Here is a 26884-nt window from a genome sequence, read left to right on the forward strand (position 1 = left end):
CACCACAGTTAACACCTAGTAACTGAAGTAAAATTCAATATGGCATGTCGGTCGGTCCACTGCCTACTACCTTTGGTGTGCAAAACCACGTACGAAATGCGTTACTATCATTATATGCTTTCCAACAGTTCGAAGTGCGCCAATCAATGCCAACGAACTTGATAATTACGCTTACTATAATGTCTGTGAACCTAGTATAAAATCCGTTCGTGTAATCGTTTTTTACGTACTCCGAAGTACTATATAGGTGTGTTCGAAAATGAGCTGAGACCGCTGAGAGCATGTGTCAATTAAATTGCAGGCGATAAACGGAGAAGCAATGATGCACTTTGCCCTCTTAGCTCATTTTTGAACACACCTACAATGCTTCGGACCACGTAAAAACGCTTTCACGATCGAACCTAGCTATCTATCTATTGTAGTGCCGTAGTATTATTTGTAAGCACAATTTCATACAAGCGGTAAACGCCGTTACAGGTTAGGCACGTGGTCAACAAGTCTACCGAATCTGTTGTACATGTTATAGTTTAAAACTATAAATACAATAATTATTTCCTAACTAAGGTTTGAGGTGAGTTTAATAAAATTAAATATTATCAAGGTAGTTTTTCAATAAACATGTCTATATCGAAATATTTTCACTGAACTATTAAAGAACCATGCACTGTTACTTTAAATTTTGAAAATAAAAGGTAATTTATTTCATTCAGTTATATAAATTGTATATGTAGATTAATAAATGATAGTTTTCATATAAATAATTAAAATACCTTAGATAGACCTTTCTGTTTATGATGTGACAAACGTGACTAGTAGGTTTTCAAATTAAGAACCAATTTTGATTTTAATAAAATGATTGCCATATTAATGTTTGTTTTAGGATTCTTAATTTACAAGCGAAGAATGTCATTTCGTGGACGTGGGGGAGGAGGTTTTGGTAGAGGAGGTGGAGGTGGAGGAGGTTTTGGTAGAGGAGGTGGAGGATTCCGTGGAGGTAGAGGTGGTGGCGGATTTCGTGGAGGTCGTGGAGGAGGTGGTGACAGAGGAGGCCGGTAATGTATCTAATTGTCATTTCCTTTAACATGTAATATACTAATCTCATTAATTGTGTTTATTATTGTAGGTTTGATCAAGGTCCTCCCGAAACAGTGACTCCTTTATGTCATTTTCAATGGACAGTACAAAATGATTTAGTTGCTAAAGTTGATATTGAACAAGTACCATACTTTAATGCACCAATTTACACAGAAAACAAACAACAGATAGGAAAAATAGATGAAATTTTTGGAAATATCCGAGATTATTACGTATCCATTAAATTATCAGACAATGTCAAAGCATCTAGTTTTGAAAAGGACCTTAAGGTATTCAAATCATATTGATAAACTGTAAGAGCTTAGAGCTGTTCATCAGAATCAATAATATTTATTTTTATCTTACAGTTATTTATAGATCCTGCAAAGTTATTACCTCTTCAAAGGTTTTTACCAAAGGCTCCTGGAGAAATAACGAAACGTGGTGGTGGTCGTGGTGCCAGAAGAGGTGTTGGCGGACGTGGTGGTCGTGGCGGACCCAGAGGAGGTCGAGGAGGATTTGGAGGTGGTGGAGGTTTCGGCGGTGGTAGGGGTGGTGGAAGTTTCGGAGGTGGTAGAGGTGGAGGTGGTTTCAGAGGACGCGGCGGTGCTGGTGATAGTGGAGGCGGTGGCCGTGGAGGTCGAGGACGGGGGAGGTGGTAGCGATAATTACGAATAACGACATATTTACGCCAATGACGAGAACGAATGAAAAGGAACTATTAAAATACAATGTAAAATAGAGTTCTATTTTCTATTTTTGGAAAAATGCACTTCCACATACCAATATGTTAATGTCCGACGTATTTAGAATGTTAAATAAAATAATTTTCGTGAATTTAGAAACGTGTTTTATGTATTTCAACAAAACGTCATACATGTGGTCCAATTGAAAATATAAACATCGTTTTCAGTATAATTTTACTCAATTTTACACCTCATCGAACTTTATATGTTTTCCCAGCTCCTTTTCTGCCTTTTTTAATAATTTGTCCCGTCCTCTTTGTTTCACACGTATTTTCTTACTCAATTTTTCCTCTCTATCTCTCACCATCTTTTCCCAATAAAGTTTCTCATCCTCGTCTGCATAATACAATTATACATATACATATCATGAGATTAAACATATCACAAGAAACTTAAATTAATGAGACTAACCTTGCAAAATTTTCAAAGATCTTCCTTTAGTTGTTTTCTGTGCTAGAGCCTTCGCGGCGTCCGCTGTATCACATCTTACAAAAGCTTGAGTAGAACCTTCGGTTACATCGATGTATCTTACATTAGTGTTACCTTTGAGTTCCATCTGTAAAAAGGAAGTAATATAAACGGCTGCCATTAGTTATGTGAAATAATGTTATTTCTATTAGCAAACCTTGAAATTCTGTACATCAACGCAAGGCTCCTCCATTTCAATACTGACTATAACTCCTGGTGTGTATGAAAATCGCTGATTAGTATTCTCTACTTTTAAATGACCTTTTTCTTCTACTTCTTCTTTATCGGGTTTATTTTTTTCATAACTATTCCATTGATTCCATCTTGCTCGTCTCAGATGCTGCTTCAGTGATTTCATTTTACTCCTTTGTAACTCAAGGTACCTGTTTCTTAAACGTTTCCAATCTTTTTTAGCCATCACCTGCATTCCAATTTCAGTAGTTTCAGGATTCTCGTTTTTGCTATGACGTTTCCTCTTGCGCTTTCTCTTTTTCTGTGTTTTCGAAGCTTCTTCTTGTTCAGCATTTTCCGCGGACTCATCACACTCCGAAGTTCGTCCATTTTCTGTACATGATCTAAATATTTCTGAGGCATCATCTAACGTAGACTTCAATTTACGCTTCTTTGACTTCTTATTCTTTTGAGAATCAGTCACATCTTCAAATTTTTCGATGTTTTGTGCTGATAAATCATGTTTGCCTTCTTTAACGTCTTCAGATATCGTTATTTTCCTTTTTCTGTGCTTTTCCTCCGTCATTATCTGTTCATCATCAGGTTCAGATTTAGTAAGGTCCTCAGCATTGCCGACTTCTGGTGAATTCTTGCGTTTTCTTTTCTTTTCCTTTTTTGATTCCATGTCCTTGTCTTTTTCAGAAGTTTCTACTATGTTATCCTCTCTTATATTTTCAAATTCCTCGTATTTTCTTTTTCCTTTCTTCAAGATATCGTTTTCTTTTGGTTTTGTTTCAACTAATTGAACTCCTTTTTTTGCATCTTCAATATCATTGATTACGTCAATTTTTATGTTCTCTTTACCTGTTTCTCCTGCCACTTCAGGCTCATTAAATGTAGTTATACTTAGAAGATCATCAGGCGAAGTTTGAGATGGCAATTCACAACCATTTTCCCGAAATGCCTAAAATTCGTATCAAATATACATATAGCTCAATTTTCTTAAATTAATTATGTGATGATTATTCACCTTAAGACATGCATCAGCACTTTCAACTGTTTCAAACTCCACAAAAGCGAATCCTTTTATCTTTTTATTACTCTTATATCGTGGAATAGACACATATGCAATTGGACCATATTGAGAAAAGACATTGCTCAACCAGTCATGAGCAGCATCTGGTGGAAGCCCCTGTACATAAACTGTGCATTCATCAGCATTCTCCTTTTGACAAATTGGTGTTATGCGTGATACTTTTGTACCATCTTCCGATACAGAAAGCATAGTTGATGATTGAAGTGCTTTGGCTATTTTTGTAATATCATCAGTCAATGAACGAATTTTATTAAATCGAAGGAAAATTGCTAAATCAACCTCTGTGAAAAAATGTATTAGTTTATAGGATTTTATATATCAAAATTATATAATGTGGCCAAGAAAGTCTTACGTGGGTTTTCCTTTATAAGCGTTCCAAGAAATCTATCTTTGCTTAAATTAGCATCACCAAAGTAGAACTCCATTTGTTTAAGAATAGCAGCGTACAGTGCTTTTTTCCGATGCCGGGGTTTCCTTTGTGTAACATTTGCAAGTTGTTTTACAGTTTCTGGAGCCAACAAGTTCTGAACTTGTGGTACTGGTACAAGTTCCGATGCCAGCTCCATATCAGATTGTTGCTCTTCAGTCACCATGATTTTACTAACTTACTGTAATAATCTATCATTAAAATTCTTACTCACTTCAGTAAACAATAATAATAAATATTCCTTGAAAACATACATATAATTATTGGTATGGGAATCACCAGAATACTACTACAAATTCTATTAACAAGAAAAATGTCCTAAACACGTTTACTCCAAAAACATTTTGCATAAAACCAAATAAAATTGTATTGTAATACCTCAGTACTATTATTTAATACGCTAACCAAGTATATGTTTTTTCGCCGCTGAACGTTTTGGTAAACGTTTTTCAGTGCTAATCTTGGTTAATCTATTGACAACCTTTCCTGTCGGGTTTGCAGTTAGTAATGAAAGTTCATTACAGAGGGAACCACTTCCACCATGTTTTCTACGTCATACATCTGCGCCTTGAGCAGCCTTGAGCATTAATGGCTACTGTTAGTTGAAAAGTTCGAGTCATTCGTTATTCATAAAGTAGACAAAGGTCCAGTGTCTGTTAATTCGTTCGTGAAAATGGAAGAAATTGGTATCATTTTACCTGATAAGGTACTAATGTTAAGAACTATAGACTTTTCAGTAGTCTTAATATTATATATTTTGCTTCATTTATATTCCCGTTTACTTCTTTCAACTGCATTGACTTTTATTATGTGATACCGGTATTGTTTTAGGATGTTGGCGAGGTCGACTCTAAACCAGTAATAGGTCATTATTCTGGTGCTGGAGATGAGCTAGACGTGGAGGATCTTTACACAAAGTATAAGGTAGGAATTATACCATAAAATGTGGTTATCTTCCATTATGTTACGATGGTGTACCAAGCATGACATTTGCTAAATAATTACAAACATCATTTTTAACAGAAACTTCAAAGGATGCTGGAATTTTTGGAAGTACAAGAAGAATATATTAAAGATGAACAACGTAATTTAAAGAAAGAATATCTCCATGCTCAAGAAGAAGTTAAGCGTATCCAAAGTGTCCCATTGGTCATTGGTCAATTTCTTGAGGCTGTTGATCAAAATACTGGCATAGTTGGCTCTACAACTGGCTCAAACTATTATGTGCGCATCTTATCGACTATAGATCGTGAATTATTGAAGCCATCAGCCAGTGTAGCTCTTCATAAACATAGTAATGCTCTTGTTGATGTTCTACCTCCTGAAGCAGACTCTAGCATTTCTATGCTTCAAGCAGGCAAGTAGCGAGTTGCCAACAATTCTTTTACCACTAATTTTTTTCAAACCCATTACATAAATTTATTTAATACTAATTATTTAATTGTTAAACAGATGAGAAGCCAGATATCCAGTACAGTGATATTGGAGGTATGGATATGCAGAAGCAAGAGATTCGAGAGGCAGTAGAATTGCCACTGACTCATTTTGAGCTCTACAAGCAAATTGGTATCGATCCACCTAGAGGTGTTCTTATGTATGGGCCACCAGGATGTGGGAAAACAATGTTAGCAAAAGCAGTTGCTAGACATACCACTGGTACTTGAAACATATTATACATTAAGAGCCACTCGAACATTTGTATATTTAATACCAAACTTATTTCAGCTGCCTTCATTCGTGTGGTGGGTTCTGAATTCGTCCAGAAGTATCTCGGAGAAGGTCCACGAATGGTGCGGGATGTATTCCGTCTTGCTAAAGAAAACTCACCAGCCATTATTTTCGTTGATGAAATCGACGCTATAGCTACTAAACGATTTGATGCTCAAACTGGAGCCGATCGTGAGGTCCAGCGTATCTTGCTGGAGTTACTAAATCAGATGGACGGCTTTGATCAGACTACTAATGTTAAAGTCATTATGGCTACTAACCGGTAACTTATTGAAATATTAACACTACAAATCTAAAATCAATGAATAATATAATTTTCCTTGAATCATGATTACAGGGCCGACACTTTAGATCCTGCTCTTTTACGACCTGGCAGATTAGATCGTAAGATCGAATTTCCGCTTCCGGATCGTCGTCAGAAACGTCTTGTTTTTTCGACCATCACAGCCAAGATGAACTTGAGCGAGGAAGTTGATCTAGAAGATTACGTAGCACGGCCAGACAGAATTTCTGGCGCTGATATTAATGCTATTTGTCAAGAAGCAGGTATGCATGCTGTACGTGAAAATCGTTACATCGTTCTGGCTAAAGACTTCGAAAAGGGCTACAAGAATAATATAAAGAAAGACGAATCAGAGCATGAGTTTTATAAATAAAATTTTTATTCAATTCTGTAATCCGATATATGTATGCGGAAAGTCGCAATAAATTTAACAAATACAGAAATGTTTATTTATATCCTTATCATTAAATTTCATGTTTTAATGTCTATCATATGTCTACGGAAACTGTCAGACTAGTTATTGGTGAATGTCCCTTATTGGGGATACTGCTGTAAAGAAAGGAAGGTAGGAAAGAAACTATCAGTTATCCATTGTCCAACAGATGGCATGCGTCTGGATTCTTATGCATTATAGCCTTATACGAAAATGGCGCACATCTGTATATATTGTCGTTAATCACGTCAAGCTCTGTGATTCTTACGTTTCAATTATTAATTGTTAATTGCCACTTATTGCGTCATGCTGATTGACATAAAATACGATTCGTCTTGTGTGATTTTTTATCAATTTTGCATTGTTTTGTAATTTTAAGACATATAAAATCACGAATATCATCTCATAGTGCTCCGTTTACCGGTTTGACAGAACAATTCTTGATAATGGATATCGAAACTATATTACCTCGTGTACTTATTGCTAGTACTGTAAAGGATAAGGCTGCTGACATTGTGAAAAGTAAATAGGACTTTCATATATAACATGTGTTGATACAGTGAAAGATTTTTGAATGCTGTTGACGATTCTAGTCTTCTCTTACAGGTTTAGGATCTGAGCAGTTGGTAGGACAAAGTGATACTGACAATTATATTTGGAATATTGATAATAAATACTATACAGCGCAAATTTTATTGTGCACAACCGAGAATCCATGGACAAATATATCACTGTACGAGGGAATTGAAGCACTGATCATTTATCATGATCCACAAGCAGTGAGATAGATTGAATATCTGTAATATTTTGTAAATAGTCTTTTGTAAATATTATTAAATTACTTAGGAGCAAGCTGCACAGTTACTGGATGACTGGATGCCATTAATAAATTCTATATCCGAGGCTGAGATACTCCTATTTGTTTGCAATGCACTTCCTGATGGAGCTATCAAAGATCAAGGTAATAGGATATATGAAACCAATTTTATGCTTTACTGATAACAAAATATATCACAGTCGTAGAATGGTGTACTCTTCACAAGTTTGAATTAGTTGAATTTGGATCTGTGGATGCTAAAGAAGTAGCAGATCAAGAAGATGAGAATGAAAAACATGGAATCGATAGAATCATTGAAGCTTTACATGCACATGCATGGCCTAATATGGCATTGAAAGGTCCTTATTTTTATTATTCCTATACAAAGAAGTATCACTGCCATATTGTCATGAAAATTGTATTCACAGATCAAAATCCTATTACAGAAAAGGCATCTTCAGACGTTAATAACGTGGGTGAACAGTTGGGAAATATTCGCTTAGCTAATGCAGATACTTTACATATGGATAGTATATTAGGTAAAATTCTACTTTTTCCGCAATTCGGAGCAAATAAAAATCTTTGCAAAATACTCATGGTTTTATTTCAGATGGTATTATGGGTGCAGAAAATACAGATTTTGGTGAACTCTTTGGTCAGTTAATGGCCATGAAGGAACATGCAGCATCTTTACCAGCAAATGAAAGAAGAATCGCGGCGGAACAGTTGGTTACTGCTTTTTGGAAAGCAATGGGAGGTGATCCATCAGAGATAGAAGAATCTGATTAATATATAGCTGATGAAATTATATTTAAAATTATTGTAAAAATCTTTTGGAGTATATCTGTATAATACCAATGTCCTTGATAGGAGTATTGCTAATTGTAGCCAGTCATTACGTCACATTTATGAAAATTAATTCTTGTATGATTTACAAAATAGCTCCTACAATATCATTCATAATTCTTGTGACCAATTTTAAAAAATGTAATTATATCTACTCAAAAATCATTCAAAAGTTTTGATAAAAGACTTTGTTGCTCCCTGAGGATCTATATGATTTTCTCAGCAATTCATTCTTCGTATATGTATAATTTACAACAGTAATAAAATCCTGAGCATTTTTAACATATTTTTTAAATTATAACTAAGAAAGTATTTAAAGTAGATGTATATTCTAATCTCCATCAGTCTGTGTTGGCAGGCCTGCTTTTCATTTCGCTGCTCCAAAATATATTTTCTGTCAAACAGTTGTCTGTTTGGAGTTTGAGTAATATGTCCGACGCCTTTTCTCAACTACCGCCGTTTAACCGTAAATACCCTACATCAAACAATAAAAATATTAAGAAACATACGTGGAAACTGCAGACTTCGACAATTGTCGGTATTAATTAATAAAATGTTTTGCATATAATTTTGGAGTTTACAATATTTACTGAAAGGTAAGGTTGTGTGTAAGTTTGTTATATTTACTAGTCCATAAGTTTTTTTAGCGTTTATTATTAATTCACTCGATTTTATTCTACATAATGTTTGTTTTACTGTTAAAACAAGATTAGTGTATTGTCATGTTCTAATAATAGTTATTCATTAATATTCCACATTTTAGTTTTTTGCTTTTCATTGAGTACACCAATGAATGTCATCACATATAATCATGTCTACATATAATTCACAATGCTTATTCACAGATAATGGAAGAGAGTAGCTCTTTAAGTTCTAATGCGGAAGATATTGTACAAGCAGAAGATGAAAGCATTAACAAAGATGCCTTCAATTCCTCTGATGAAACTCTTAAGAACTCAGGCGCTTCTTCGCCAAATAATTCAGAAAAGAATATTCTAGAAAATACAGATGAAAGTTCTTGGGAATCAGAAAATAAGGAGAGTTTGATTACGCATGAAAATGGGGAAGACGATTTATTAAATGAACAATATCAACAAGAGTCTTCCGCAATATCAAATCAATCTCCATCAGTACATTATGAAGCAAAAGCTGAATCAAATTATGATACTACAGTCATAAAATCATGCACAATTGGTACTAGGTTTGATTCAGGAATTCAAGCTTCTCTTCCAATACATAATTATTATAATCCGTATGTTATCAAGCATATTATTTTAAATTGCCTGATGTATGAAGGATCTTTGTTATAAAAGCAATTTTCAGATATGGAATTATTCAGCAAACAATTGACCTGACTCAACCACCACCACCACCACCACCACCATTACCACCACCAAATTTACCTGGGGATCCTAGAACTGCTGCTTTGATATCACATCCACAAACTCATACTGCTATTGGTCCTTCGGCTATGGTTATGCATTACCATAGCCCTAGTATGCAACATCCAGCAAGTTATCAACATGTTGGCAATTATGGTTATCCAATTCCAATGACTGGAGAAGCTACTCTAGAGTATGGCATGAATCCCTATGTTCCAAGAATAACTCGAAGACCACACGTACCTTTGCTGAAGGATTCAGTACCAGTATCTACTGTACCACGTATAACAGCCCAAAGTATGCATTAGCATTCTATTGTTGTCTATTTCTGGATACACAATTTATTTAAATATTAACCGTTATTTTCTAGTGGACCAAGAAGAAGCAAGACCTGATGTGGTCTCTCACTTAGACGACATGTCTTGTACTGAAGAAACATTTTCAGACAGTTCCACGACGTTAAGCAAAACAACAATTCCGGATGTACATGAGGGCAATAAAGCCGTTGGGGAGGAGGATGAGCATAGAGTCGAAAGTCCGAAAATCCTGAAGCCGGTATTGGGTAAAGCACAAGCGAAAAAGCGTTTGATGGCATTTGCCAATAAATTTGGCGTGATTCCTAAAGTCCAGATACAGAAAAACAAGTCCGAAGTTACCATCAAATCGAGCGCCAGTAACCCTGTGAAAGTCAAGACGAAACCAAAGGACACCGTGAAATCTCTCATTGATGAGGTACACGATGCCAAGCTGAAAATAGAATCTGCACTAGAAGCCCAACAACATCAACCAAATTATAACAGAAGTAGTTCCAAATCAAAAAGAAAGACAGGTATATCTTTAATTACAAATGTAGGTTATGTTTCAACAATCATCTGATTTGATGTATTTTCTCCTTCACTTCAATAGAAGAAAAAATTCTTGCCATTGAAGAAATTGTCAGAGAAGAATCTAGGAATAAAAATCTGTCATTTCCTACAGTAACATCAGGTATTCGCTGAATAGTTATATCATCTAACTAATAATATGCTCAATTCCTGTATGAGACTATCATTAAAACTTGATTCTTAAATTGAGGTACCGATGGAAATGCCAATAGAAATAAGGAAACCAACGAATCTGAAGATATCAGAGATATGAGTGGAAAGGAATGGTGTAATGAAGAGGGTCCTTCAAGGTCATCAAGTAAAAAGTCTTCAAACAGGTAAATCATATGCACCTTTAGATTTTTAAAATGTTTATTTAGATCTTCGATGTTAAAGACAAATACTTCATTTTATACTTACTTTAAGACGACATCGGAGTAGTAAAGATCCAACAGGTGATCGGTTAAGCAAGGAATTTAGAGACAGAAGTGAAAGTAAGGAATGGACAGATCACAGATCATCTCAGGATGGGGAACATCGCAAGAGAAATAAAGATCATAGAAATGATAAGCAGAAGCATGAATCTATCAAGGATAAAAAGATGAAGGATAAGGATACTGACAAAGAAAGAGGAAGAGAACTAGCAAAATGTCTTTCCTGGACTGATGTAAAAACAAGCGCTTTCACTCTAGATGAAATAATCACACTCAGAAGACATGATTTTATGGGACGACCCATGAAGAATAGGTTTGTGTTTTAATTCATAATCATGTGTATCACAATGATATATGATGTTTTATTTCAGAACGCCACACGATTATGCCCAACATTTAGCACAAATGTTAATGATTGGAGATTATCGTGCTAAAAGGCATCCTCTGGTTGCTGATGGTATCGAAGGACCTAAGGAATTTCATCCTGAATCAGTGAGGATCACAAAAAGGGGGAGAAGCCTACCTCTTTTCTACTGTGAGAATCCTAGAGTATCACTGTTATTGAGTCGACAACAAATTTTTCAATCGGTTCCTTCCGAACGTCGTGAAAAAATAAGAGAAATATGCGATGCGACCAGTACTCGGTTAGTAGATTCATATTTTTATTCATAAAATATCCAAGAAAGTAGAAGAATATTGATATTGGTCCATGGAATTATTATATGTTTTCAGGATGCTGGCATTGGAGACAGAAATCGTTGAAAGACATCGAATTTGGTATCGTAATTGGGACAATACAGATCCTTTTGGCAAAGTAAAGTCACAATTGCTCCATGATGCCGAAATATCAAAGTCCAAATGGGACAGTGAAGAAGAGGCTGCAATACCTTCATCCAGTGAGTTAGAAAAGAACCTTGAGAACAACCAGGAGGAAAGTGAAGATCCAGTATGCATGGATGAAGACATGCATGCTTCCATACACTCAAATGAATCGACCGCTGATTCTGGATTATGTATGTTCTCGAAAACCAGTATTCTATTCTACTGTTTCTACTGTACAAATTTCTTGATTCTTGTCACTTTGATTTCAGTATGCAGTATTTTTCCGCCAGAACGCATTACACGTGCTACATCCTTAACTAGAAGTCGAAAAGAAAATGACAAGGTAATTACCGAGCGATTATCGATAAAACCAATGGGCGACGAAAAGCTGGCGTCCGAGTATGAACAATTCATGAAAATGGTGAGTAGCGATACGCCAGAATCAAGTACATCAACTGGTAATAAATTCTCCAAGGAGAATGTTGAACATACGACATCTCTGTCATGTTATGATGAATTTAATATTGATATATCACGGGAACCACGGCTACATAAGAAGAAGGAGAATGAACAAAGCACAAGCGAAAAAGAACGATCGATTTCCCCACGGTCGGTTCCAAGTGATTGGGAAAATGTTAGGATCAAGGTGGAAAAAATGAGTGATGAAAATTCTGAGGCCAGAAGTTTGAGAAAGAAGCGCAAGCGTAAGATCCAAAAAGTTTCAAGTAGCGAAAGTTCATCTACGTCAAGTTCATCGGACTACGAAGAGACATCAATTAAAGAGAAGTCCAGAAAACGTAAAAAAAGAAAACAAAAAGTCTCTAGGAAGGATTCAAGCTCAGATTCTGATAGTAACGACAGTAGCTCAAGTGACAGTTCGAGCTCGGATGAGGTGAGAAAGAAGAAACGTAAGAAAAGCAGTGGAAAGAAGAGACGTAGCAAGAAGACTAAAAAGACAAAGAAGAAGCGCGGTAAACGTGCAAGGTCGTCTGAGTCTAGCAGTACGTATTCTGAAAAGAGCGATAGAGAAAAGTACAAAAAGGAGAAAAAGAAACGGAAAAAAGAAACAGATGAGAAAGTACGAATTGAAGATAACGTAGTAGAGAATCGAAAGAGATCTAAGCTTGGAGAAATATCAACAGAGGAAAGAAGAAAAGTGCTTGTGGATGCTGCTGACTTAGAATTCGGCCAAATAAAGGAAGAAGGAAGTCTACACACTTTAGTACAAGATACAGTTCTTATAACATGTGCTGTGCCTTGGGACAAGGACTCGAACGAGAAATCTAAATTGCTTATATCAAAGAAAAACATGGAAGATGATCAAAAACATTCTCATGAAAGAATTAGTAGGAAGCGTAAAGACAGCGAAGAAAGTTTCGTTGAAGAATGGGATAGAAATCGATTAAGCAAAGAGGACGACGAAGAAAGAGATGTAGAGAAGGTAGCAGAGACTATAGACAAGCAACCTGGACAAGAGAATGTAATAGAAATCATAAATGACGAAAGTAAAGAAGATAGTACAGATGAAGGTAAAGAAAAAAAGAAAGGTAAATCAGAAACAGAATCTGAAACAAGGAAGAAGAAGAGAACTGATAGAGATAGGAGAAGTGGTACTGATCTGGAAACCGATTGGGAGAAAGATAGTTCAGTAAAATCTCGACTCTCTACACAGAAGCAAGAGAGAGCATTAAAGAAACAAGAGAAAAGAAGAAAGATGAACTGGGCTGATACAGATTTTGATACTCTGAATGTACCTTCCTTGACACAATTGGAAAAGGCTGAAGAGAATCGAGAGATATTAGACGACGAGTGGGAAGTAGATAGTTTGGATGCCATACGCGAGGCTTCCATTCAGAATAGAAAATGCAGCACAAGTAGCTCCAGTAAGAAAGTAGAAAAGGACGTGAAATACGATGAAAAGACAGACACTTATATAGCTGTAGGGAGAGAGACAGCTCGTGATACTAGACGAAGACGGAATCGACTCTGTGCCATAAGAATATGGGAAGAAGAACAAGAAGAGGGCGAAAAGGAAGAAATGATGCTTATGGAAGAAAAATCAAAACAGAGAAGTAATGATTGGGACGCAGAGACACGGTCCATTCATGATTGTTCTGATCGAACTAACTCCAAGAGTAGCATCGATCATATAGATGCTCTCGAAGGAGTCTGGTTAAATATACGTGAAGGTAATAGTGATAGATCATCTACGAAGAAGAGTTCCATTGAAGGTAAAAAGGATAAGAGAAGCCGGTGGGACGTTGAGGAACATCTTGTGGAACGAGAAGAAAAATCTATTCGACCTGTAATGTGGGAGGAAGAGGATGAATTTGATATGATTGAACGACGTTTTAAAAATGATGATTCTATGAAAGAATCTAAAGTTCTTAATGATTCTAAAAACTTCCACAAATTTTTACAAAGTGTCGAATCTTCTGAGAGGTCTTGGCAAGGTACACCTGGGGATAGTTCTACTACAGAAACGTCGACCATAGAATTGAAGTTTAAGGATGGTAAAGTACGAGCCTCTGTGACAGATTCTTGGAAGGTTGATTCACAGGATGAAGAAATTTCTAAAACTATTGCAAATGATTTTGAAGTTAAATCCAAAATCCATGAAGATACTCATATTCTATATAGTCCTAGCTCTCCAGCACCTTCACAGAAATCAGAGGACGTAGATACATCAGATGATAGTGCTGCAAATCATTCGCCAGAAGAAGATATAAAGCCAAAAACTAAAGAATCATCAACTCATAACATTCCAATATCATTAGACGAATTTCCGACGACTGTTGAAAATATGTCGGATTTTCCTGCCGAAGAATGGGGTATAGATGTTGGAAGTTGGAAGAGTCTTCCAGGTATTTCTGCTCTTCAAGAATGTGATAAGACATCTAATGATAGTTTTGGTACCAGTTCTTCACCTGAAAAGTCACGTCGTATGGATATATTTGCTGAATATGCATCAGAACCAGAGTCTGATGAAGAACCGTCTGAGACAGTACATCAAGAAAATCAGGACGAAGCACCGGTAACGCCAAAGAAAGAAGAAAGCAGCGATGAGAAATCACCTTTAAAATTGATCCCAAAACAATTACTGATACGCCGTTCTGTTGATATTAAATCAAAACCACTGTTAGAATTACCGGAATCACCACACGCTACCACCGTGTCTTTCAAAATTCAAAAGAAGATCCTTAAGACAAGTGTTCTCGAAGATGGCATTGAAGAAGAAATACTCAAGGATACTGGAAGCGTTGAAAAATCTGTATCAACTCCAGAATCTGGTTCTGAAAAACTTGACGTGAAAATTAGTCCTACGAAAGTGTGTGGGTTACGAGTTACATCCACTAAATTGGACTCTATTATGAACCAGGAGAAGATAGTACAAAGGGAACCGGAAATTGAGGCAATTAAGGAGGTACCTGAAGAGGTTCTTGATAAATTTGAAGACAAGATAGAACTAGAGCCAGAAAGGACTTGCTCTAGATCATCGTCAGTTGAACGACGAAAGAGAAGTTCTGTAGAAAAATTAAAGAATGACAGTAAAAGTCATGTCCTTGACGAAAATGCGGGATCTAGAAATTTGGAAAGATCAAGATCGAGAGACTTGGAGAGATCAGGGTCTAGAGACTTGGAAAGATCAAGATCTAGAGATGCGGAAGGATCAGGATCTAGAGATGTGGAAAGATCGGGTTCTAGAGACTTGGAAAGATCAGCATCAGGATATAGAAGTTCGAAATCATCATTTCATACGGAAACTCGTAGACGATTTAGTCCCACTGATGGACATGGAAAGAGAACAGGGAGAAAGAGCAGGAGTCCGTCTGGTAAATGGGAGAGCGAAAAAAGCAGGAGTAAAAGTAACAGTCGTAGCTGGAGTAGAAGTCGTAGTAAGAGTCCAGGAAGATGGAGAGATGATCCTCCAGGTCCTATTCGTGATAGAGAACGTAAATCGTATAGAGCTGATGAGGAGCGTCCTGGGAAGTCAAAATATTTTGACGACAGAAAAGAGAGGTCTACGCGAAGTCCTGGAAGACATTGTCCTCCGTCATTTAGCAGAGGTATAATCTTTGTACTTTATTTTTTCGTCGTTTTATAGAATTTCTTTATAAATTTTTAAAATTCTAGATGGTCCCAGGAAACGACCGCCTAGCAGCAGAAATGATCGTGATCGGGCAAGAAGAAGGTTCAATGATAGTATTGAAAGAGATCGTGATAAGGATAGAAGATCTTATGAGCCTCCTATTTTACCAAGGGATAGAAGCTTAGAGTCTGATAGATATACTGGAGCTAGGTATCGCGAAGATGACGATGGGGACAAAGGACGGTGGAGATATGAGGATGATAATATTCTTCCTGATATTGATGAGCAATTTATTGATGGTCAAAGATTAGACGTCGAATATGATGACAGAAGATCATTGAGAGATGAAAGCTTAGAAAGGGATATAATGGAAGGACCCATTAGACCAGACACTTTTGCAAGATATAGACGAAGGTAAATTAGAGGATGTTTTATATCCCATAAGTTCATCATTCATCTTATATTTTTGTTTTTACATTATTGCAGAAGTCGAGATAGAATTGATGACAGAAGAGAAAGAGAAAGAGAACGAGAAAGAGAATGGGAAAAGGATAGATGCACACCAGAATCAGAGAGACAAGGACAATCCTCCAGAAGAAGTAAACCACCATTTAGATCACGATCAAAATCATCGCCAAGACCAAGACGATCACCAACAAGAGCATCTCCAGATCGTTACAGATTTGAATCAAGGTCTCGTTCGAGATCATGGTCGCGATCGAGGTCTAGGTCCAGATCCAGATCACGAACTAGATCTAGGTCAAGATCAAGGTCACGTCTAAGGAGTCCTGATCGTTCTAAAAGATCCGTGGACAGACTTCGTCGCTCTAGGTCAGCTTGTACTAATATTTATTCAATTAATGACATATTTAAATTCATTTGCTAAATTCGAGTAGAATACATGTGTTTTGATCATCGGTAATGATTTGGAATATCATTTAGATCGGTATCGCCAAGGGACAGGAGTAGTAACAGTGAAAGAATAAAGGACGCTGAAAGTGAGAATCCTGTCGAAAGAGGAAGACGCATTGAAACTATCGTTCAGGCGTTACCTGGACCACGAAGAATACCTGGGGACTCAGCCGGCTTGGATACTGATATGCTGGGCAATGATGCCTGTGTCAATTCTTCGAATTTCCGATATGTCACTGAAGGCGACGGAGGAAATGAATATTACTATTATTCCGAAAGTAATCTTACTTATCCACCTCGTATAGATGAAATGACAAATTCGCCGAAACGTCTATCACTAGACGATAGGTAATCTCTACAAAACGTATGAAATAACAAATCCTCGATTTCTCATTCTCGATTTTTATTCAAGTTTTTTTCTTGCGTAAATACCATAAATTACGATCACGAAGTAAATATATTATGTTATGGGATTTTAATCATTTGTGCTTGTATGTGTGTTTGCATGGAGAAAATCTTTTGACTACACTGATTTTATTCCAGACTTGAACTAGAGCTGGGAATCAAGAAACACAATCAGGAACCGGAATCAGGTGCTGGATATCACGCCTCATTATTTCCTGGTGACATCGGTCCGTATTTGTCACCCAGTCAAGGGCATGGAACGCCCTTACCTTCTATGCAACATCAGCAACCAATATATCATAGACAACAGCCAACAGTACTTCAGGTAAACATGTCTCTTTTAAATATCCTTAAATAGTTTGGACTATTGTATTATTTTTAAATATTTACCCTGTTTTAGGTTGGTAATGTCTTACAAGTGGTACCTGCAGAATTTACGAGTACACCGACTACCACTCAACAAAGTGAACCGTCTTCTAGTATTCCCACTAATCGTAGCTCTAGCCATGTTGTTCGTGTAGGTAATGTTCTGCAAGTAGTGCCTACGACGAATCTTGATTGGAGTGGTTCATCTTCGACAGATCCTCAAATTCTTCATTATCCTACAGGAATGGCAATTCCCTCGACGACGACAACCCCAGTTCCAATTCCCGTTCCTGTACCAGTTACGATTTCCAATGCAGTGCCTAGCACTGCTACAATCTCTACCGTATCTCCAATAGCTCCTGTGGGGCTGTCGTTGCCTGTACCTATTCCAGTTCCTGTCCCGGTTCCTGTACCTGTTCCTGTCTCACCATATTCTAGAACTGATCCGCTACCACGAGGTAAATTGCAATTCATTTTTACAACATTATTATAGTCTACTTGTATATTTGAAATATATAATATTGGACGGTTTTAGTGCAAATCACAGAGGTACCAGCTCATCCTGTTTACAATTACGATGTGATAATGGAAGTCCGCAGAAAGGAAAGAGAAGAGCGAAAGCGTCTACGAGATGAAAGGAGAAAAGAAAAAGAAAGGAAAAGAATTGAGAAAGTGAGAAGGAGAGCTGAGCGTATGTTGAAGAAGAGTTTTGGCAATATTCAACCTAATGTAACGACTGAGTTGAGCCAGCCACAAAGTGCAACATCTATTGATACTGAGCAGTCTATCGAGGATGGTCACAATATAGTAGAAAAAGTTGGAGAAGAGGGAGGTGATAATGAACCTGAAGCAGAAATGCCGGAAGTAGACGGCGTCAAAGCTACTGCAGAAGAAGCGGAAGATGTTGAAACGGAAGCCAATTCTGAGGAACAAATTCAAACGCAGGGACCAGAACAGGAAGATGAGGAGGAAGAACTGGAGGAAGATGATGAGGAGGAAGAAGAGGAAGAAGAAGAGGATGAAGAGGAAGAAGAAGAGGAAGCTGAGGACGAAACTGAAGCGGACGAAGAAAAACGAGAAGCTGATGATACTGAAAAAGCAAGAAACGAATTGATTTCTCTATTTTCTGACAATACTCCAGAGGAAGAAACTTCTGACGCTCCTAAAGCAGATATTAAAAAGCAAACTGACGAGATCAATGAAGACCATGAAACAGAAATTAAAGATTGGCTATTGTTACCTCCAACACCTCTTAAAGGAATTCTAATTTCTCCTGGATTTGGGTATGTAATAGTAATTAATGTCTTTTAATAAAAATGATATCATTTTACAAGCGTGATTATTTCTTTTCAGTAAAGAGATTATATCTAACGGAGATGATGACGATATATCTGACATGGAGAATGAGCGAGATAATGACAATGACAACGTTGTTATAGAGAAACTTCAGGAGTTAAAAGACAAGTTCTCTGAAGAGGACCACTTTAAAGATGATAAACGAATAGTCCAATTTAAAACATCTTCGAGTAGACCACGACCCAGATTAAGAAAGAGAAGAAGAAGTAGAAAATCTGTGCAATTCGCTGATGGCGTACGACCCGGAGAAGGTACTAGTCCTAGTGGTGGCGAGGGTGACATGCCATCACCGCCACCACCAACCGCATCTACGAAAGATTCAAGCAATACAGATCCTTTAAGGAGACTTAGAATCAGTAGAAAGAGTAGAAAGAAGCAAAAACGCGTAAAACCACCTAAAACAAAGAAAAAAGTTAAGGTGAGGAGGATAATTCTAACAAAATTAAAAACAATTGATTAATAATGTAAATATCATATGTTATCCTTAATTCTAGGTAAAGATCATCAAATTGAAAAAGCCTAGAATAACTCCATTAACAGCAATGATGCTGGATGATTCTGATGACATGGATGATCGCTCACCACCACCACCACCTCCAGGATCTCCACCACCTCCGCATCTCTGGCCAAGTTATTTGGCAGCCTATAATGCAACTCTTCGTGCACTGGAATCACAATCGCTGCCTACAAATACAACACAATCGATATCAGCGACACAAGCAACTCCACCCCCAACACCTTTACCCCTTCTCATACCACCCCCTCCTCTTAATTACACAATACAGCCAATTAACAAAGCCTAGCACTCTTTCATGCAGACAGTTAAATACGTAAATTTAGATATGTGAAATGTGTAACTCCAATTGTCGATTTATTTGAAACATTGGGCATCGGCAGATTCTTATTGTATGACTGTACCTAGTGTTGTACATCGATTTGCTTTCCCTTTTCTCTTCCACTCTTGTACATAGTGGCTCGTGTTATGTAATAATTGTTCAATTCTCACGAGCATTATAATGTATAATCTATCTAGCAAATATTACTATCGGTTCTTTGTAATATTTACGAAAATAATTTCTTCATATCCCCTTACAATATCCTCTGTTATTTTAAAGTGTTGAAAATACCTATTATTTTTAAAAGTTAAGATATTCATTTTCATATTATTGTTAATTCTTCTGTTTACTAAATGTACTCCAACAAGCAATAATATCATGGTACTTTTAGTATAGTATATCGGGTTATTTAATACAAAAGCACCAGCTGACTTAGACGTAATTGAACGATTCTATTAATCGAGGCCAGTCGAGGTAATGTGATCTTGTTTAACAAATGAAAGCTCGTCCAAGCGTTTTTACCAGTTTTTCCGTACACCAGAGCAGAGCCATTAATTAACCTCCGGAACACTGTACGTGTGTTCGAAAATGAGTAGAGAGCGGAGAGTGCATCATTGCTTCTGTTTATTGCATGAATTTGATTGAGACATAACATGCTCTCAGCGCTCTTGGCTCATTTTCGACACACCTATAATGCTTCGGAATACGTAAAAACGCTTTCATAAACGGCCCTATCGTCTGAATCTTACAACCCCAGAGCATTTCTCTTTCATATTTATTTGCTACAAAAATATGCATTTTTTAACGAATTTCGTTGTTTTTAGGCATTAATGTTCGACTTCTGAATATTATTCCAAAAATCTTGATGCATTTAATTAAAAAAAAGTATTGGAGCGTACAGTGGAGATCCTGAGGTGTATCCATCAATCTTTTCCTCATTATTTTTAAAGCCCCATAAAGAAAGAGGACAGGGCTTACAAGACTCAGGAGTTCCGCAAAAGCAGTAAAAAAAAGGGTTCCGTGGAGGGTTAAATTCGCTATGAAGATTTGAATTTCGTTTGAAAAACTGGATTATTATTATTATTATATCACATAATTGCTCTTGATTCTGTATAAAAAAAATGCATTTTTCTCACACACTCTAATGGTTTTGTTCAGAATAACGACAACAAAAGAAAAAAAGTCTCATTTCACAATGAGTCTCTTTGCAACGGTTAATTCTGAAATGTACAGTCTATGTAATGTGGTGCCTATGACAATAAGCTTGACAAATCACCTGTCAAACACTAAGGGCTACCCTGAAGTAATATTCAATTTTCCTTCCATTTTGTGTTTCTGCCCTACTTCTTTCCTGGTTTGATGTTTTTTCGTGGTGGTGCTCCCCATCTTAGGGCACTACTGTCTACTGTTAATCGTGGTCTTTTGAACTGACTACTTTTTATGTGTTCTTCAACGAGTTTTGGCGTCACGCAGATCACGTGCTGGCCCTTCCAGTATTTCACCATATTCATACTTTGCAATGTGGAGATGATGTCTGTCTGTGAGATACTAGTCATTTGGCTGTAAGTTAACAAAGAAGTATCAAGTAAGTATGTTTTTACAGAATTTGACTAGCACGTTCTAAACTTGTACACTTTACCTAAGATCCTTGATACTAAGCGTCCCTCGGAAATCACGTAAAATTTCTAAGAGAATCCAACTCCAATAACTTCTGTATGATAATTTTCCCAAATCGCTTAATGGTTTTTCTGGACTCCCTACTGTTTGTTCTATTCGGCTGAGCTCATAACTGAAGGCAATTAATAATTTTCCATAGCCCTGTCGTTGGAATGGCGGTAATGTCAGAATACAGGCGACGTTATTACCATCAGGAGATTCTTTTTCCTGGAGCACAATAATAATTTAACATAATTATTGCAGTAAAGAGCATACCTAATTTTTTTTGTAAGTACTTACTTTTGAGAAATAGCCAACTAAATGTGCTCCATGCTTGTCAACTTCACAGAGGATATAAAATAGGAAAGGTTCAACATCAAAGTATAGTGTTTTATGATCCAAAAATAATTTGGCCAGTAAACACAAATTCTGACAGTAAATTTTGTGCTCTCGACCATCAACTTCCCAAATACTGAGTGTTCCCTTGCGATATATTTCCTTCCCAACTGGCTGCCTATGAGTACACTCACTCTAAAAAAAAGACCATAAATCATTTTACTAACATAAGAAGTTGCTAACAAGGATGCTATACAAATTGAATGATATACCATATGATATCTGTATGTTTTTTCAAGGCGCATATATTTAAGACAATATTCACATATCCATAATTTGGGTTGTTTACCATACTCTTCAGGATATGGACTGAAATACCATGTGTCTATTTCATATCTTCCTATAAACAAATATTTAGTTATTGAAAAATCCATAAAACTGATATAGAAAAATACAAAACATATTTACCAATCTGAATCCTATCAATATATTTAACTTTGGTAATAGCTTCATGTTCTTTTTCCAAAGCAGCAGTTGTTGGATCCATCTCTGCATATGTCTATATAAAACAAAGTAGTATAAAAATTGCATTTTATTAAATAACCTAAGTGGCCCTATTGATTATAACACTGCTAAAAAAAGAACCTACTTTTTGTATGTGATTAATCTCGTCATGTCTCCTTTTTTGATTTCTTGTTATTTTCCTATCAGAGGAATCAGCTAGTAAATCATTTGATGGATTTCTGTCACCATTCTTCCAAGTTCGATCGCTCATATCGAATCTACTGGACATGATCCTATCCCTGGGGACCCACTCATCCAACCTTCTATTGTGGCCCTCGTAGTGCACGTAATACTCGTAATGACTTTCCGCCTCATTATATCGTGTCTGAATGATCTCAGCAGGATCTAAGAAAACACCACGGAATGATTTCCATAGAAATCTACTATTTCATTTTCTATCTATGCCACTTTCTATAAGTAATTTGGCTTATTCAAAAAAATACGCGCTCCTCCCGCTTCAGTGTCGAAGTCGTACGTAGTGTAACGAAGTTTCCCGAAGACAGACGGAGAACGGTTACTCACGCCAGGAGTCATCCGATCTTCGGACAAGATAGTGTTCGCCGATGTCAAGTGGCAACTCTTCGAGACTGTCTGCATCATCTCCAGAGCCTTTGCCACCATTTGTCAGGGTATTTTCGCGTTTTTCCTGCTTGCCCATTGATTCTTTTGATCCAACCGTAGAGCTTTCCTTGGGTCTTTGCTCCACATCCGCCATTTTATCGATGCTTCTATACGTGCGTCGCAGCGGTACTCTATGGTCTACGAACTGACGCCTTTTGGAATGCTGTCGGCGATACTTTAATGCTCGATAGTAACGACATCTACTGAGGTACATCAAATGGCGGAATGTATATTCCCTGGATTTTTAATTGGTCAACGACCGCTGGTAAAATCCATAAGAAGATAAAAGTATAAAATTGCAATGGGTAATCTATATTATTTGTAATTAGAATGAAAGACGCATTTCAGGCAGGATTCCGAAAATTTACATATTTCATTTTTATAAACAATTTAAGTACAGTGTTATAAGACATATTTATCTTATTATATATCGCAATAGACTTGAATTAATCAGTATTATATGCTTGGATGCTTGAAAGCCATAGTAAAATACAAAACGTTGCGCGATCAAATAAAACGGTCAGTCCTGTATGTACAGCTAGACCCAGCTGCATGGCCATATCCCTTCAGTAAAAAATCCTATACGTGACGTACAAAGTGTTCTACTGATTTTGAATCGCTTTCATAAGAATCGAATTCCATTTCTGATTCAGTTTCGTCAAAATTATTTAAAACATTTTGTTGCTCTCTAATTGGAAATTGTCTAAGGAATTCCGTTGTAACATTTGGAGTCGGTGGATGTAGATAATCTTGAACACTAACATATTTTGGACCCCCAAAAGTATCCAAGACGGCAATCTCACCAATTTTCAATTTGGCAAAGAAAAAGTGATGATCTGAAATACAGATAATAACAATGACTATTGTAACTTGTCCATTTAGATAAGAGCCATTTTGAAAACTATAAAATAACGAAAAACATTACCAGCTGGCATATTAGCCAACCAAGGATGACGAATAAACATTGCACTTTTCGCAATATTGTATTCAGCAGTATTATTCTTTATCTGAAATGCAAAACATCAATTTTCTGCCAAGACTAAAGCAGCTGTTAATTGATCTATAACTAACCGGTTTAATTTTGCCTGTAAGGACGATCCTGGCGCAACGAGGGTCCATGGGATCCCATACCTTTTGTTTACAGTAATCACCTTGTGCAAGAGTCATCATGAGAGTGGAACGATGATCTTTCTATACGGGAAAATCGGATACAAAAATGATAATATGTAGACAGCATTGTTATCTTATCTTCTGACGTATACTTAATTAAGCCAAATATCTCGTATCGATGCATATCAGTTAATTTATCGAAATGCGAATAAAAAGCAAATACTATTATTGCAAATATTCGAAAATACTCACGGATACATCTTGTGCTGTAAAATCTAATGGAGTCAAATATAAATAAGGAATGCCAGATCCATTACCTAAAGGACCATCGCTACAGGATATTACATTAACGAATGGAAAGGTTTCAGTTTCCCTTCGGGAACTGATAGTCGCCACAGCCGTCCAGTCTATAAACGAATTTCATAAACTTTAAATAGAACGTTCATTCTGAACATCATAAATTAATATAAAAATTATGTTATCAAATAATCCATTGGAATATAGTATATAAAAGCGCGCAATTTAAATAGACATCAGATTACGTCAGTTCGTCAGTGAATGTGAAAGATAAGTAGAAGGAATTATAAATAGAATTCACAACGGTGCCAGAAGACAAAAGAGTCAGGGACGTTATTAGAAATATAATTGATAAAGTATTAATTATGAAAGATCATACCAGCCTGATTGACTATATAACGTCCCATAAGGGCAGCCTGGTCTATTGGCGGTGGATCTTCAAAACCTTGAGGCCTATGATGATAATGCTTTTCGTACGATTTTCTTTTGTAATATCTTTCTAATGGAACAAATTGGCCAAATTTACGATCTTCGAGTGCATCACCACGAATTTTCTTTGTTCTTTTCCATTCCTGAAAGTCTTTGAACTCCTGCCATTCTTCATACTCATATGAATCGGCGAATCTTCTATTAGCTTCTAGTAACGTTGGTACCAGAATTAGAAAAATTATCGTCCAGCGGTACATCATTGTCCAGATTATGACTCAATATATGTATGTGTAGTATATATTTGTTACTAAATGGCAAATTAAAATTTTATTTTAACACTTGCGGCTGGTTACACAGTTTTCGAGCAACTGACGATCTTCTACTGGATCATCGCATTTCCAACTTTCATGATTAAGCATGTAACGTACGTTATGTGTATATAGATGTATGTATAAGTGCCTTATATGATATATATACATAGATAAAGTATAGTCACTGTGTGTCTAGTTTACTTCGCGCGATCTTAATGACGTCAGCAAGCATGTGTGAACAATTTTGATTACATTTTTTGTCTTTAATCGTGTTCGGAACGCATTTACGAAGGTGCATCGCAAAGTTTGTTTCGCTTTGGTGTATATATGTACATAAATCGATCAGGAAGCTACGAGAATGTACTAGAATTTGAAGACTAACCACGGGGAACTTGGCACCCCATGTGTCAGGCCTAATATTACTCGTATAACCTCTGACAGAACCAGAGATTGTGTTCAGTTAAAGTTTACCGCTCGATTGAGACAGAAGTCATGTCGGAAGAAAAAGTTCTTCTCCACTGTTATAATCGTGGTTGTGGGCAGAAATTTGATCCGAGTAACAGCAAAGATGGTAAGAGTAGAGATTATTTAATTAATGTTTTATATTTAACTAATATAGTGATTGAATACGGTCGAGATGTCATCGTTCTTTTATGTTCTGTCATAGATGAGTGTGTTCATCATCCTGGGGTACCTGTATTCCATGATGCGTACAAAGGATGGTCATGTTGCAACAAGAAGTGTACAGATTTTACAGAGTTTTTAAATATTAAAGGCTGTACGAAGTCAGGTCATTCTAATGAAAAACCATTGGAACCTGAGAAACCTGCCGTTGATAAATCAAAAGCAAATGAAATAATACAGGTCACTGCACAGCCACTTAATAATGGACCAAGTCTGGCAAGGCCAGCATTTGATAGTCCTCAAGTTACTTTAAATCCTGTAGTGTCTCCTGCCTTGTTACAACAAATTGAAGGACTGACAGCTACCCAATTGACCGACACTAAAGAGGATGTTATACCTATTGGTGAAAATTGTAAAAATAACTCTTGCAAGAGTACGTATCAAGGTCCTGGATCAGATGAAGGTGAATGTGTTCATCATCCTGGTGTACCAATCTTCCATGAGGGCCTCAAATATTGGTCTTGCTGCCAAAAGAAAACAACAGATTTCTCTACATTTTTGGAGCAACCAGGATGTACACAAGGAAAACATCTGTGGAAGTCTAAAGTAAGAATTTGTTTTGTTCAAATTAATAAATATTTACTAATGACTCGTTAGCTTATATTCCCTTTCTTTTCAGAACACAGATAAGAAAGTGAAATGCAGAATGGATTGGCATCAAACTGGATCTTTTGTAGTAATTTCAGTCTATGCCAAAAAATACCAGCCTGATAGATCTTCTGTGAAATTAAATCCAATACGACTTTCTGTAGAGATATTCTTCTTAGAAGAAAACTCTAAATACAATTTAGATCTTGAATTAAGAGGGGTACGTTCTTAAATATTTTGTATCATGTCTATTTGTTTATTAAATATTTGAAATAATGATGCTAATAAAAATATTTATTTAGATCGTTGACGTGAATCAAAGCAGTGTAAATATGCTTCCAACTAAGGTAGAAATTAAATTAAAGAAAGCAGAACCTGGATCTTGGGCAAAGCTAGACTTCCCTCGAGGAATGGATTATTCTAGTGAACCTGACACATCTCAGAATATCGAGGAAACAATTAGCACACAAGTGGATGCAGTAGACCTTGCTGATTTGTAATTCTAAACCATTATTTAAATGAGTTACAATTTAAAAGTTTGTTTATCACAGTGCTTATTCAATTATTTGAAAGAAAATTTATTTTATTTTCAGCATAACGCATCAAATATTGCCAATAAGCTCAAAGCATTTGTTTACAGATAAATAAAAAGCATATACTATAATTATAGCTGCATATTTATGCTGTATACTTTTTGAATTAATAAAACGGTCATTAATTGTATTATAATGAT

General features: G+C 36.5%; 8 protein-coding genes across 18 annotated transcripts; 5 read left to right on the forward strand and 3 right to left on the reverse strand.

The window, feature by feature from the left end:
- Positions 1 to 5: 5 nt before the first annotated feature.
- LOC107265219 (probable H/ACA ribonucleoprotein complex subunit 1) lies at positions 6 to 1911 on the forward strand. 3 transcript variants are annotated; one of them, XM_015734448.2, is made up of 5 exons: positions 6 to 89; positions 478 to 571; positions 881 to 1052; positions 1124 to 1364; positions 1443 to 1911. In XM_015734448.2, the coding sequence occupies exons 3-5, from the start codon at positions 904 to 906 to the stop codon at positions 1734 to 1736; spliced, it is 684 nt and encodes a 227-aa protein (XP_015589934.1). In that variant the 5' UTR covers positions 6 to 89; positions 478 to 571; positions 881 to 903; the 3' UTR covers positions 1737 to 1911. The 3 variants fall into 3 exon arrangements, with proteins under 3 accessions (XP_015589934.1, XP_015589935.1, XP_015589933.1); XM_015734449.2 differs by having other exon boundaries at positions 64 to 181; XM_015734447.2 differs by lacking the exon at positions 6 to 89 and having other exon boundaries at positions 269 to 571.
- Positions 1910 to 4502, reverse strand: LOC107265210 (la-related protein 7). 5 transcript variants are annotated; one of them, XM_015734433.2, is made up of 7 exons: positions 4361 to 4475; positions 4237 to 4280; positions 3908 to 4163; positions 3490 to 3836; positions 2446 to 3423; positions 2232 to 2376; positions 1910 to 2156 (listed from the first exon to the last, which is right to left on the reverse strand). In XM_015734433.2, exons 3-7 carry the CDS (start codon positions 4146 to 4148, stop codon positions 2005 to 2007), a joined length of 1863 nt encoding a protein of 620 aa, XP_015589919.1. In that variant the 5' UTR covers positions 4149 to 4163; positions 4237 to 4280; positions 4361 to 4475; the 3' UTR covers positions 1910 to 2004. The 5 variants fall into 5 exon arrangements, with proteins under 5 accessions (XP_015589919.1, XP_015589918.1, XP_024938124.1 ...); XM_015734432.2 differs by lacking the exon at positions 4237 to 4280 and having other exon boundaries at positions 4361 to 4502; XM_025082356.1 differs by lacking the exon at positions 4237 to 4280 and having other exon boundaries at positions 4388 to 4477.
- Positions 4503 to 4531: 29 nt separating this feature from the next.
- On the forward strand, positions 4532 to 6433 carry LOC107265213 (26S proteasome regulatory subunit 6B). The gene is made up of 6 exons (XM_015734438.2): positions 4532 to 4688; positions 4814 to 4906; positions 5006 to 5339; positions 5435 to 5638; positions 5708 to 5972; positions 6048 to 6433. Exons 1-6 carry the CDS (start codon positions 4656 to 4658, stop codon positions 6364 to 6366), a joined length of 1248 nt encoding a protein of 415 aa, XP_015589924.1. The 5' UTR covers positions 4532 to 4655; the 3' UTR covers positions 6367 to 6433.
- Positions 6434 to 6556: 123 nt separating this feature from the next.
- LOC107265218 (alpha- and gamma-adaptin-binding protein p34) lies at positions 6557 to 8371 on the forward strand. Of its 3 annotated transcripts, none has more exons than XM_015734445.2 (6): positions 6557 to 6948; positions 7033 to 7205; positions 7273 to 7387; positions 7444 to 7602; positions 7672 to 7782; positions 7854 to 8371. In XM_015734445.2, exons 1-6 carry the CDS (start codon positions 6873 to 6875, stop codon positions 8030 to 8032), a joined length of 813 nt encoding a protein of 270 aa, XP_015589931.1. In that variant the 5' UTR covers positions 6557 to 6872; the 3' UTR covers positions 8033 to 8371. The 3 variants fall into 3 exon arrangements, with proteins under 3 accessions (XP_015589931.1, XP_015589932.1, XP_024938129.1); XM_015734446.2 differs by having other exon boundaries at positions 7690 to 7782; XM_025082361.1 differs by having other exon boundaries at positions 7444 to 7782.
- Positions 8372 to 8528: 157 nt separating this feature from the next.
- LOC107265209 lies at positions 8529 to 19953 on the forward strand. Its single transcript, XM_015734428.2, has 18 exons — positions 8529 to 8685; positions 8935 to 9341; positions 9413 to 9768; positions 9842 to 10300; positions 10378 to 10458; positions 10546 to 10672; positions 10761 to 11081; positions 11140 to 11412; positions 11501 to 11781; positions 11860 to 15657; positions 15725 to 16094; positions 16167 to 16511; positions 16623 to 16940; positions 17136 to 17322; positions 17398 to 17821; positions 17899 to 18646; positions 18717 to 19137; positions 19214 to 19953. The coding sequence occupies exons 2-18, from the start codon at positions 8938 to 8940 to the stop codon at positions 19520 to 19522; spliced, it is 9222 nt and encodes a 3073-aa protein (XP_015589914.1). The 5' UTR covers positions 8529 to 8685; positions 8935 to 8937; the 3' UTR covers positions 19523 to 19953.
- A 654-nt stretch (positions 19954 to 20607) lies between these two features.
- LOC107265211 (histone acetyltransferase KAT8) lies at positions 20608 to 22980 on the reverse strand. Its single transcript, XM_015734434.2, has 7 exons — positions 22634 to 22980; positions 22197 to 22456; positions 22016 to 22106; positions 21820 to 21947; positions 21512 to 21742; positions 21195 to 21439; positions 20608 to 21115 (listed from the first exon to the last, which is right to left on the reverse strand). Exons 1-7 carry the CDS (start codon positions 22944 to 22946, stop codon positions 20896 to 20898), a joined length of 1488 nt encoding a protein of 495 aa, XP_015589920.1. The 5' UTR covers positions 22947 to 22980; the 3' UTR covers positions 20608 to 20895.
- A 106-nt stretch (positions 22981 to 23086) lies between these two features.
- Positions 23087 to 24987, reverse strand: LOC107265216 (protein CREG1). Its single transcript, XM_015734443.1, has 5 exons — positions 24519 to 24987; positions 24095 to 24249; positions 23804 to 23923; positions 23658 to 23739; positions 23087 to 23568 (listed from the first exon to the last, which is right to left on the reverse strand). The coding sequence occupies exons 1-5, from the start codon at positions 24826 to 24828 to the stop codon at positions 23312 to 23314; spliced, it is 924 nt and encodes a 307-aa protein (XP_015589929.1). The 5' UTR covers positions 24829 to 24987; the 3' UTR covers positions 23087 to 23311.
- A 19-nt stretch (positions 24988 to 25006) lies between these two features.
- Positions 25007 to 26880, forward strand: LOC107265214 (cysteine and histidine-rich domain-containing protein). Of its 3 annotated transcripts, none has more exons than XM_015734439.1 (5): positions 25007 to 25450; positions 25547 to 26109; positions 26183 to 26371; positions 26454 to 26647; positions 26745 to 26880. In XM_015734439.1, the coding sequence occupies exons 1-5, from the start codon at positions 25372 to 25374 to the stop codon at positions 26797 to 26799; spliced, it is 1080 nt and encodes a 359-aa protein (XP_015589925.1). In that variant the 5' UTR covers positions 25007 to 25371; the 3' UTR covers positions 26800 to 26880. The 3 variants fall into 3 exon arrangements, with proteins under 3 accessions (XP_015589925.1, XP_024938126.1, XP_015589927.1); XM_025082358.1 differs by having other exon boundaries at positions 26725 to 26874; XM_015734441.2 differs by having other exon boundaries at positions 26454 to 26874.
- The last annotated feature ends 4 nt before the right edge of the window (positions 26881 to 26884 follow it).

The sequence above is a fragment of the Cephus cinctus genome, unplaced genomic scaffold, assembly GCF_000341935.2.
Source record: "Cephus cinctus unplaced genomic scaffold, Ccin1 Ccin1_scaffold0215, whole genome shotgun sequence".
Classification (NCBI taxonomy): Eukaryota; Metazoa; Arthropoda; class Insecta; order Hymenoptera; family Cephidae; genus Cephus; species Cephus cinctus.

Excerpts from the sequence above, each read along its gene's own strand:
- LOC107265219 (XM_015734448.2), top strand. The coding sequence starts at position 904 with ATGTCATTTCGTGGACGTGGGGGAGGAGGTTTTGGTAGAGGAGGTGGA. Across the intron at positions 1,053-1,123 it reads GGTGGTGACAGAGGAGGCCG|GTTTGATCAAGGTCCTCCCG; the intron begins GTAATGTATCTA and ends TTATTATTGTAG. Across the intron at positions 1,365-1,442 it reads GTTTTGAAAAGGACCTTAAG|TTATTTATAGATCCTGCAAA; the intron begins GTATTCAAATCA and ends TTTATCTTACAG.
- LOC107265210 (XM_015734432.2), bottom strand. The coding sequence starts at position 4,148 with ATGGTGACTGAAGAGCAACAATCTGATATGGAGCTGGCATCGGAACTT. Across the intron at positions 3,424-3,489 it reads GTGCTGATGCATGTCTTAAG|GCATTTCGGGAAAATGGTTG; the intron begins GTGAATAATCAT and ends TACGAATTTTAG. Across the intron at positions 2,157-2,231 it reads ATCTTTGAAAATTTTGCAAG|ACGAGGATGAGAAACTTTAT; the intron begins GTTAGTCTCATT and ends TGTATTATGCAG.
- LOC107265213 (XM_015734438.2), top strand. The coding sequence starts at position 4,656 with ATGGAAGAAATTGGTATCATTTTACCTGATAAG. Across the intron at positions 4,689-4,813 it reads GTATCATTTTACCTGATAAG|GATGTTGGCGAGGTCGACTC; the intron begins GTACTAATGTTA and ends GTATTGTTTTAG. Across the intron at positions 5,340-5,434 it reads CATTTCTATGCTTCAAGCAG|ATGAGAAGCCAGATATCCAG; the intron begins GCAAGTAGCGAG and ends ATTGTTAAACAG.
- LOC107265218 (XM_025082361.1), top strand. The coding sequence starts at position 6,873 with ATGGATATCGAAACTATATTACCTCGTGTACTTATTGCTAGTACTGTA. Across the intron at positions 7,206-7,272 it reads TTTATCATGATCCACAAGCA|GAGCAAGCTGCACAGTTACT; the intron begins GTGAGATAGATT and ends TAAATTACTTAG. Across the intron at positions 7,783-7,853 it reads ACATATGGATAGTATATTAG|ATGGTATTATGGGTGCAGAA; the intron begins GTAAAATTCTAC and ends GTTTTATTTCAG.
- LOC107265209 (XM_015734428.2), top strand. The coding sequence starts at position 8,938 with ATGGAAGAGAGTAGCTCTTTAAGTTCTAATGCGGAAGATATTGTACAA. Across the intron at positions 11,413-11,500 it reads TGCGATGCGACCAGTACTCG|GATGCTGGCATTGGAGACAG; the intron begins GTTAGTAGATTC and ends ATATGTTTTCAG. Across the intron at positions 17,323-17,397 it reads AACAGCCAACAGTACTTCAG|GTTGGTAATGTCTTACAAGT; the intron begins GTAAACATGTCT and ends ACCCTGTTTTAG.
- LOC107265211 (XM_015734434.2), bottom strand. The coding sequence starts at position 22,946 with ATGTACCTCAGTAGATGTCGTTACTATCGAGCATTAAAGTATCGCCGA. Across the intron at positions 22,107-22,196 it reads AGATTAATCACATACAAAAA|ACATATGCAGAGATGGATCC; the intron begins GTAGGTTCTTTT and ends TGTTTTATATAG. Across the intron at positions 21,948-22,015 it reads TATTGATAGGATTCAGATTG|GAAGATATGAAATAGACACA; the intron begins GTAAATATGTTT and ends ATTTGTTTATAG.
- LOC107265216 (XM_015734443.1), bottom strand. The coding sequence starts at position 24,828 with ATGATGTACCGCTGGACGATAATTTTTCTAATTCTGGTACCAACGTTA. Across the intron at positions 24,250-24,518 it reads TTATATAGTCAATCAGGCTG|ACTGGACGGCTGTGGCGACT; the intron begins GTATGATCTTTC and ends ATTCGTTTATAG. Across the intron at positions 23,740-23,803 it reads TTACAGGCAAAATTAAACCG|ATAAAGAATAATACTGCTGA; the intron begins GTTAGTTATAGA and ends TTTGCATTTCAG.
- LOC107265214 (XM_015734439.1), top strand. The coding sequence starts at position 25,372 with ATGTCGGAAGAAAAAGTTCTTCTCCACTGTTATAATCGTGGTTGTGGG. Across the intron at positions 25,451-25,546 it reads TCCGAGTAACAGCAAAGATG|ATGAGTGTGTTCATCATCCT; the intron begins GTAAGAGTAGAG and ends GTTCTGTCATAG. Across the intron at positions 26,648-26,744 it reads GCAGTAGACCTTGCTGATTT|CATAACGCATCAAATATTGC; the intron begins GTAATTCTAAAC and ends TTTTATTTTCAG.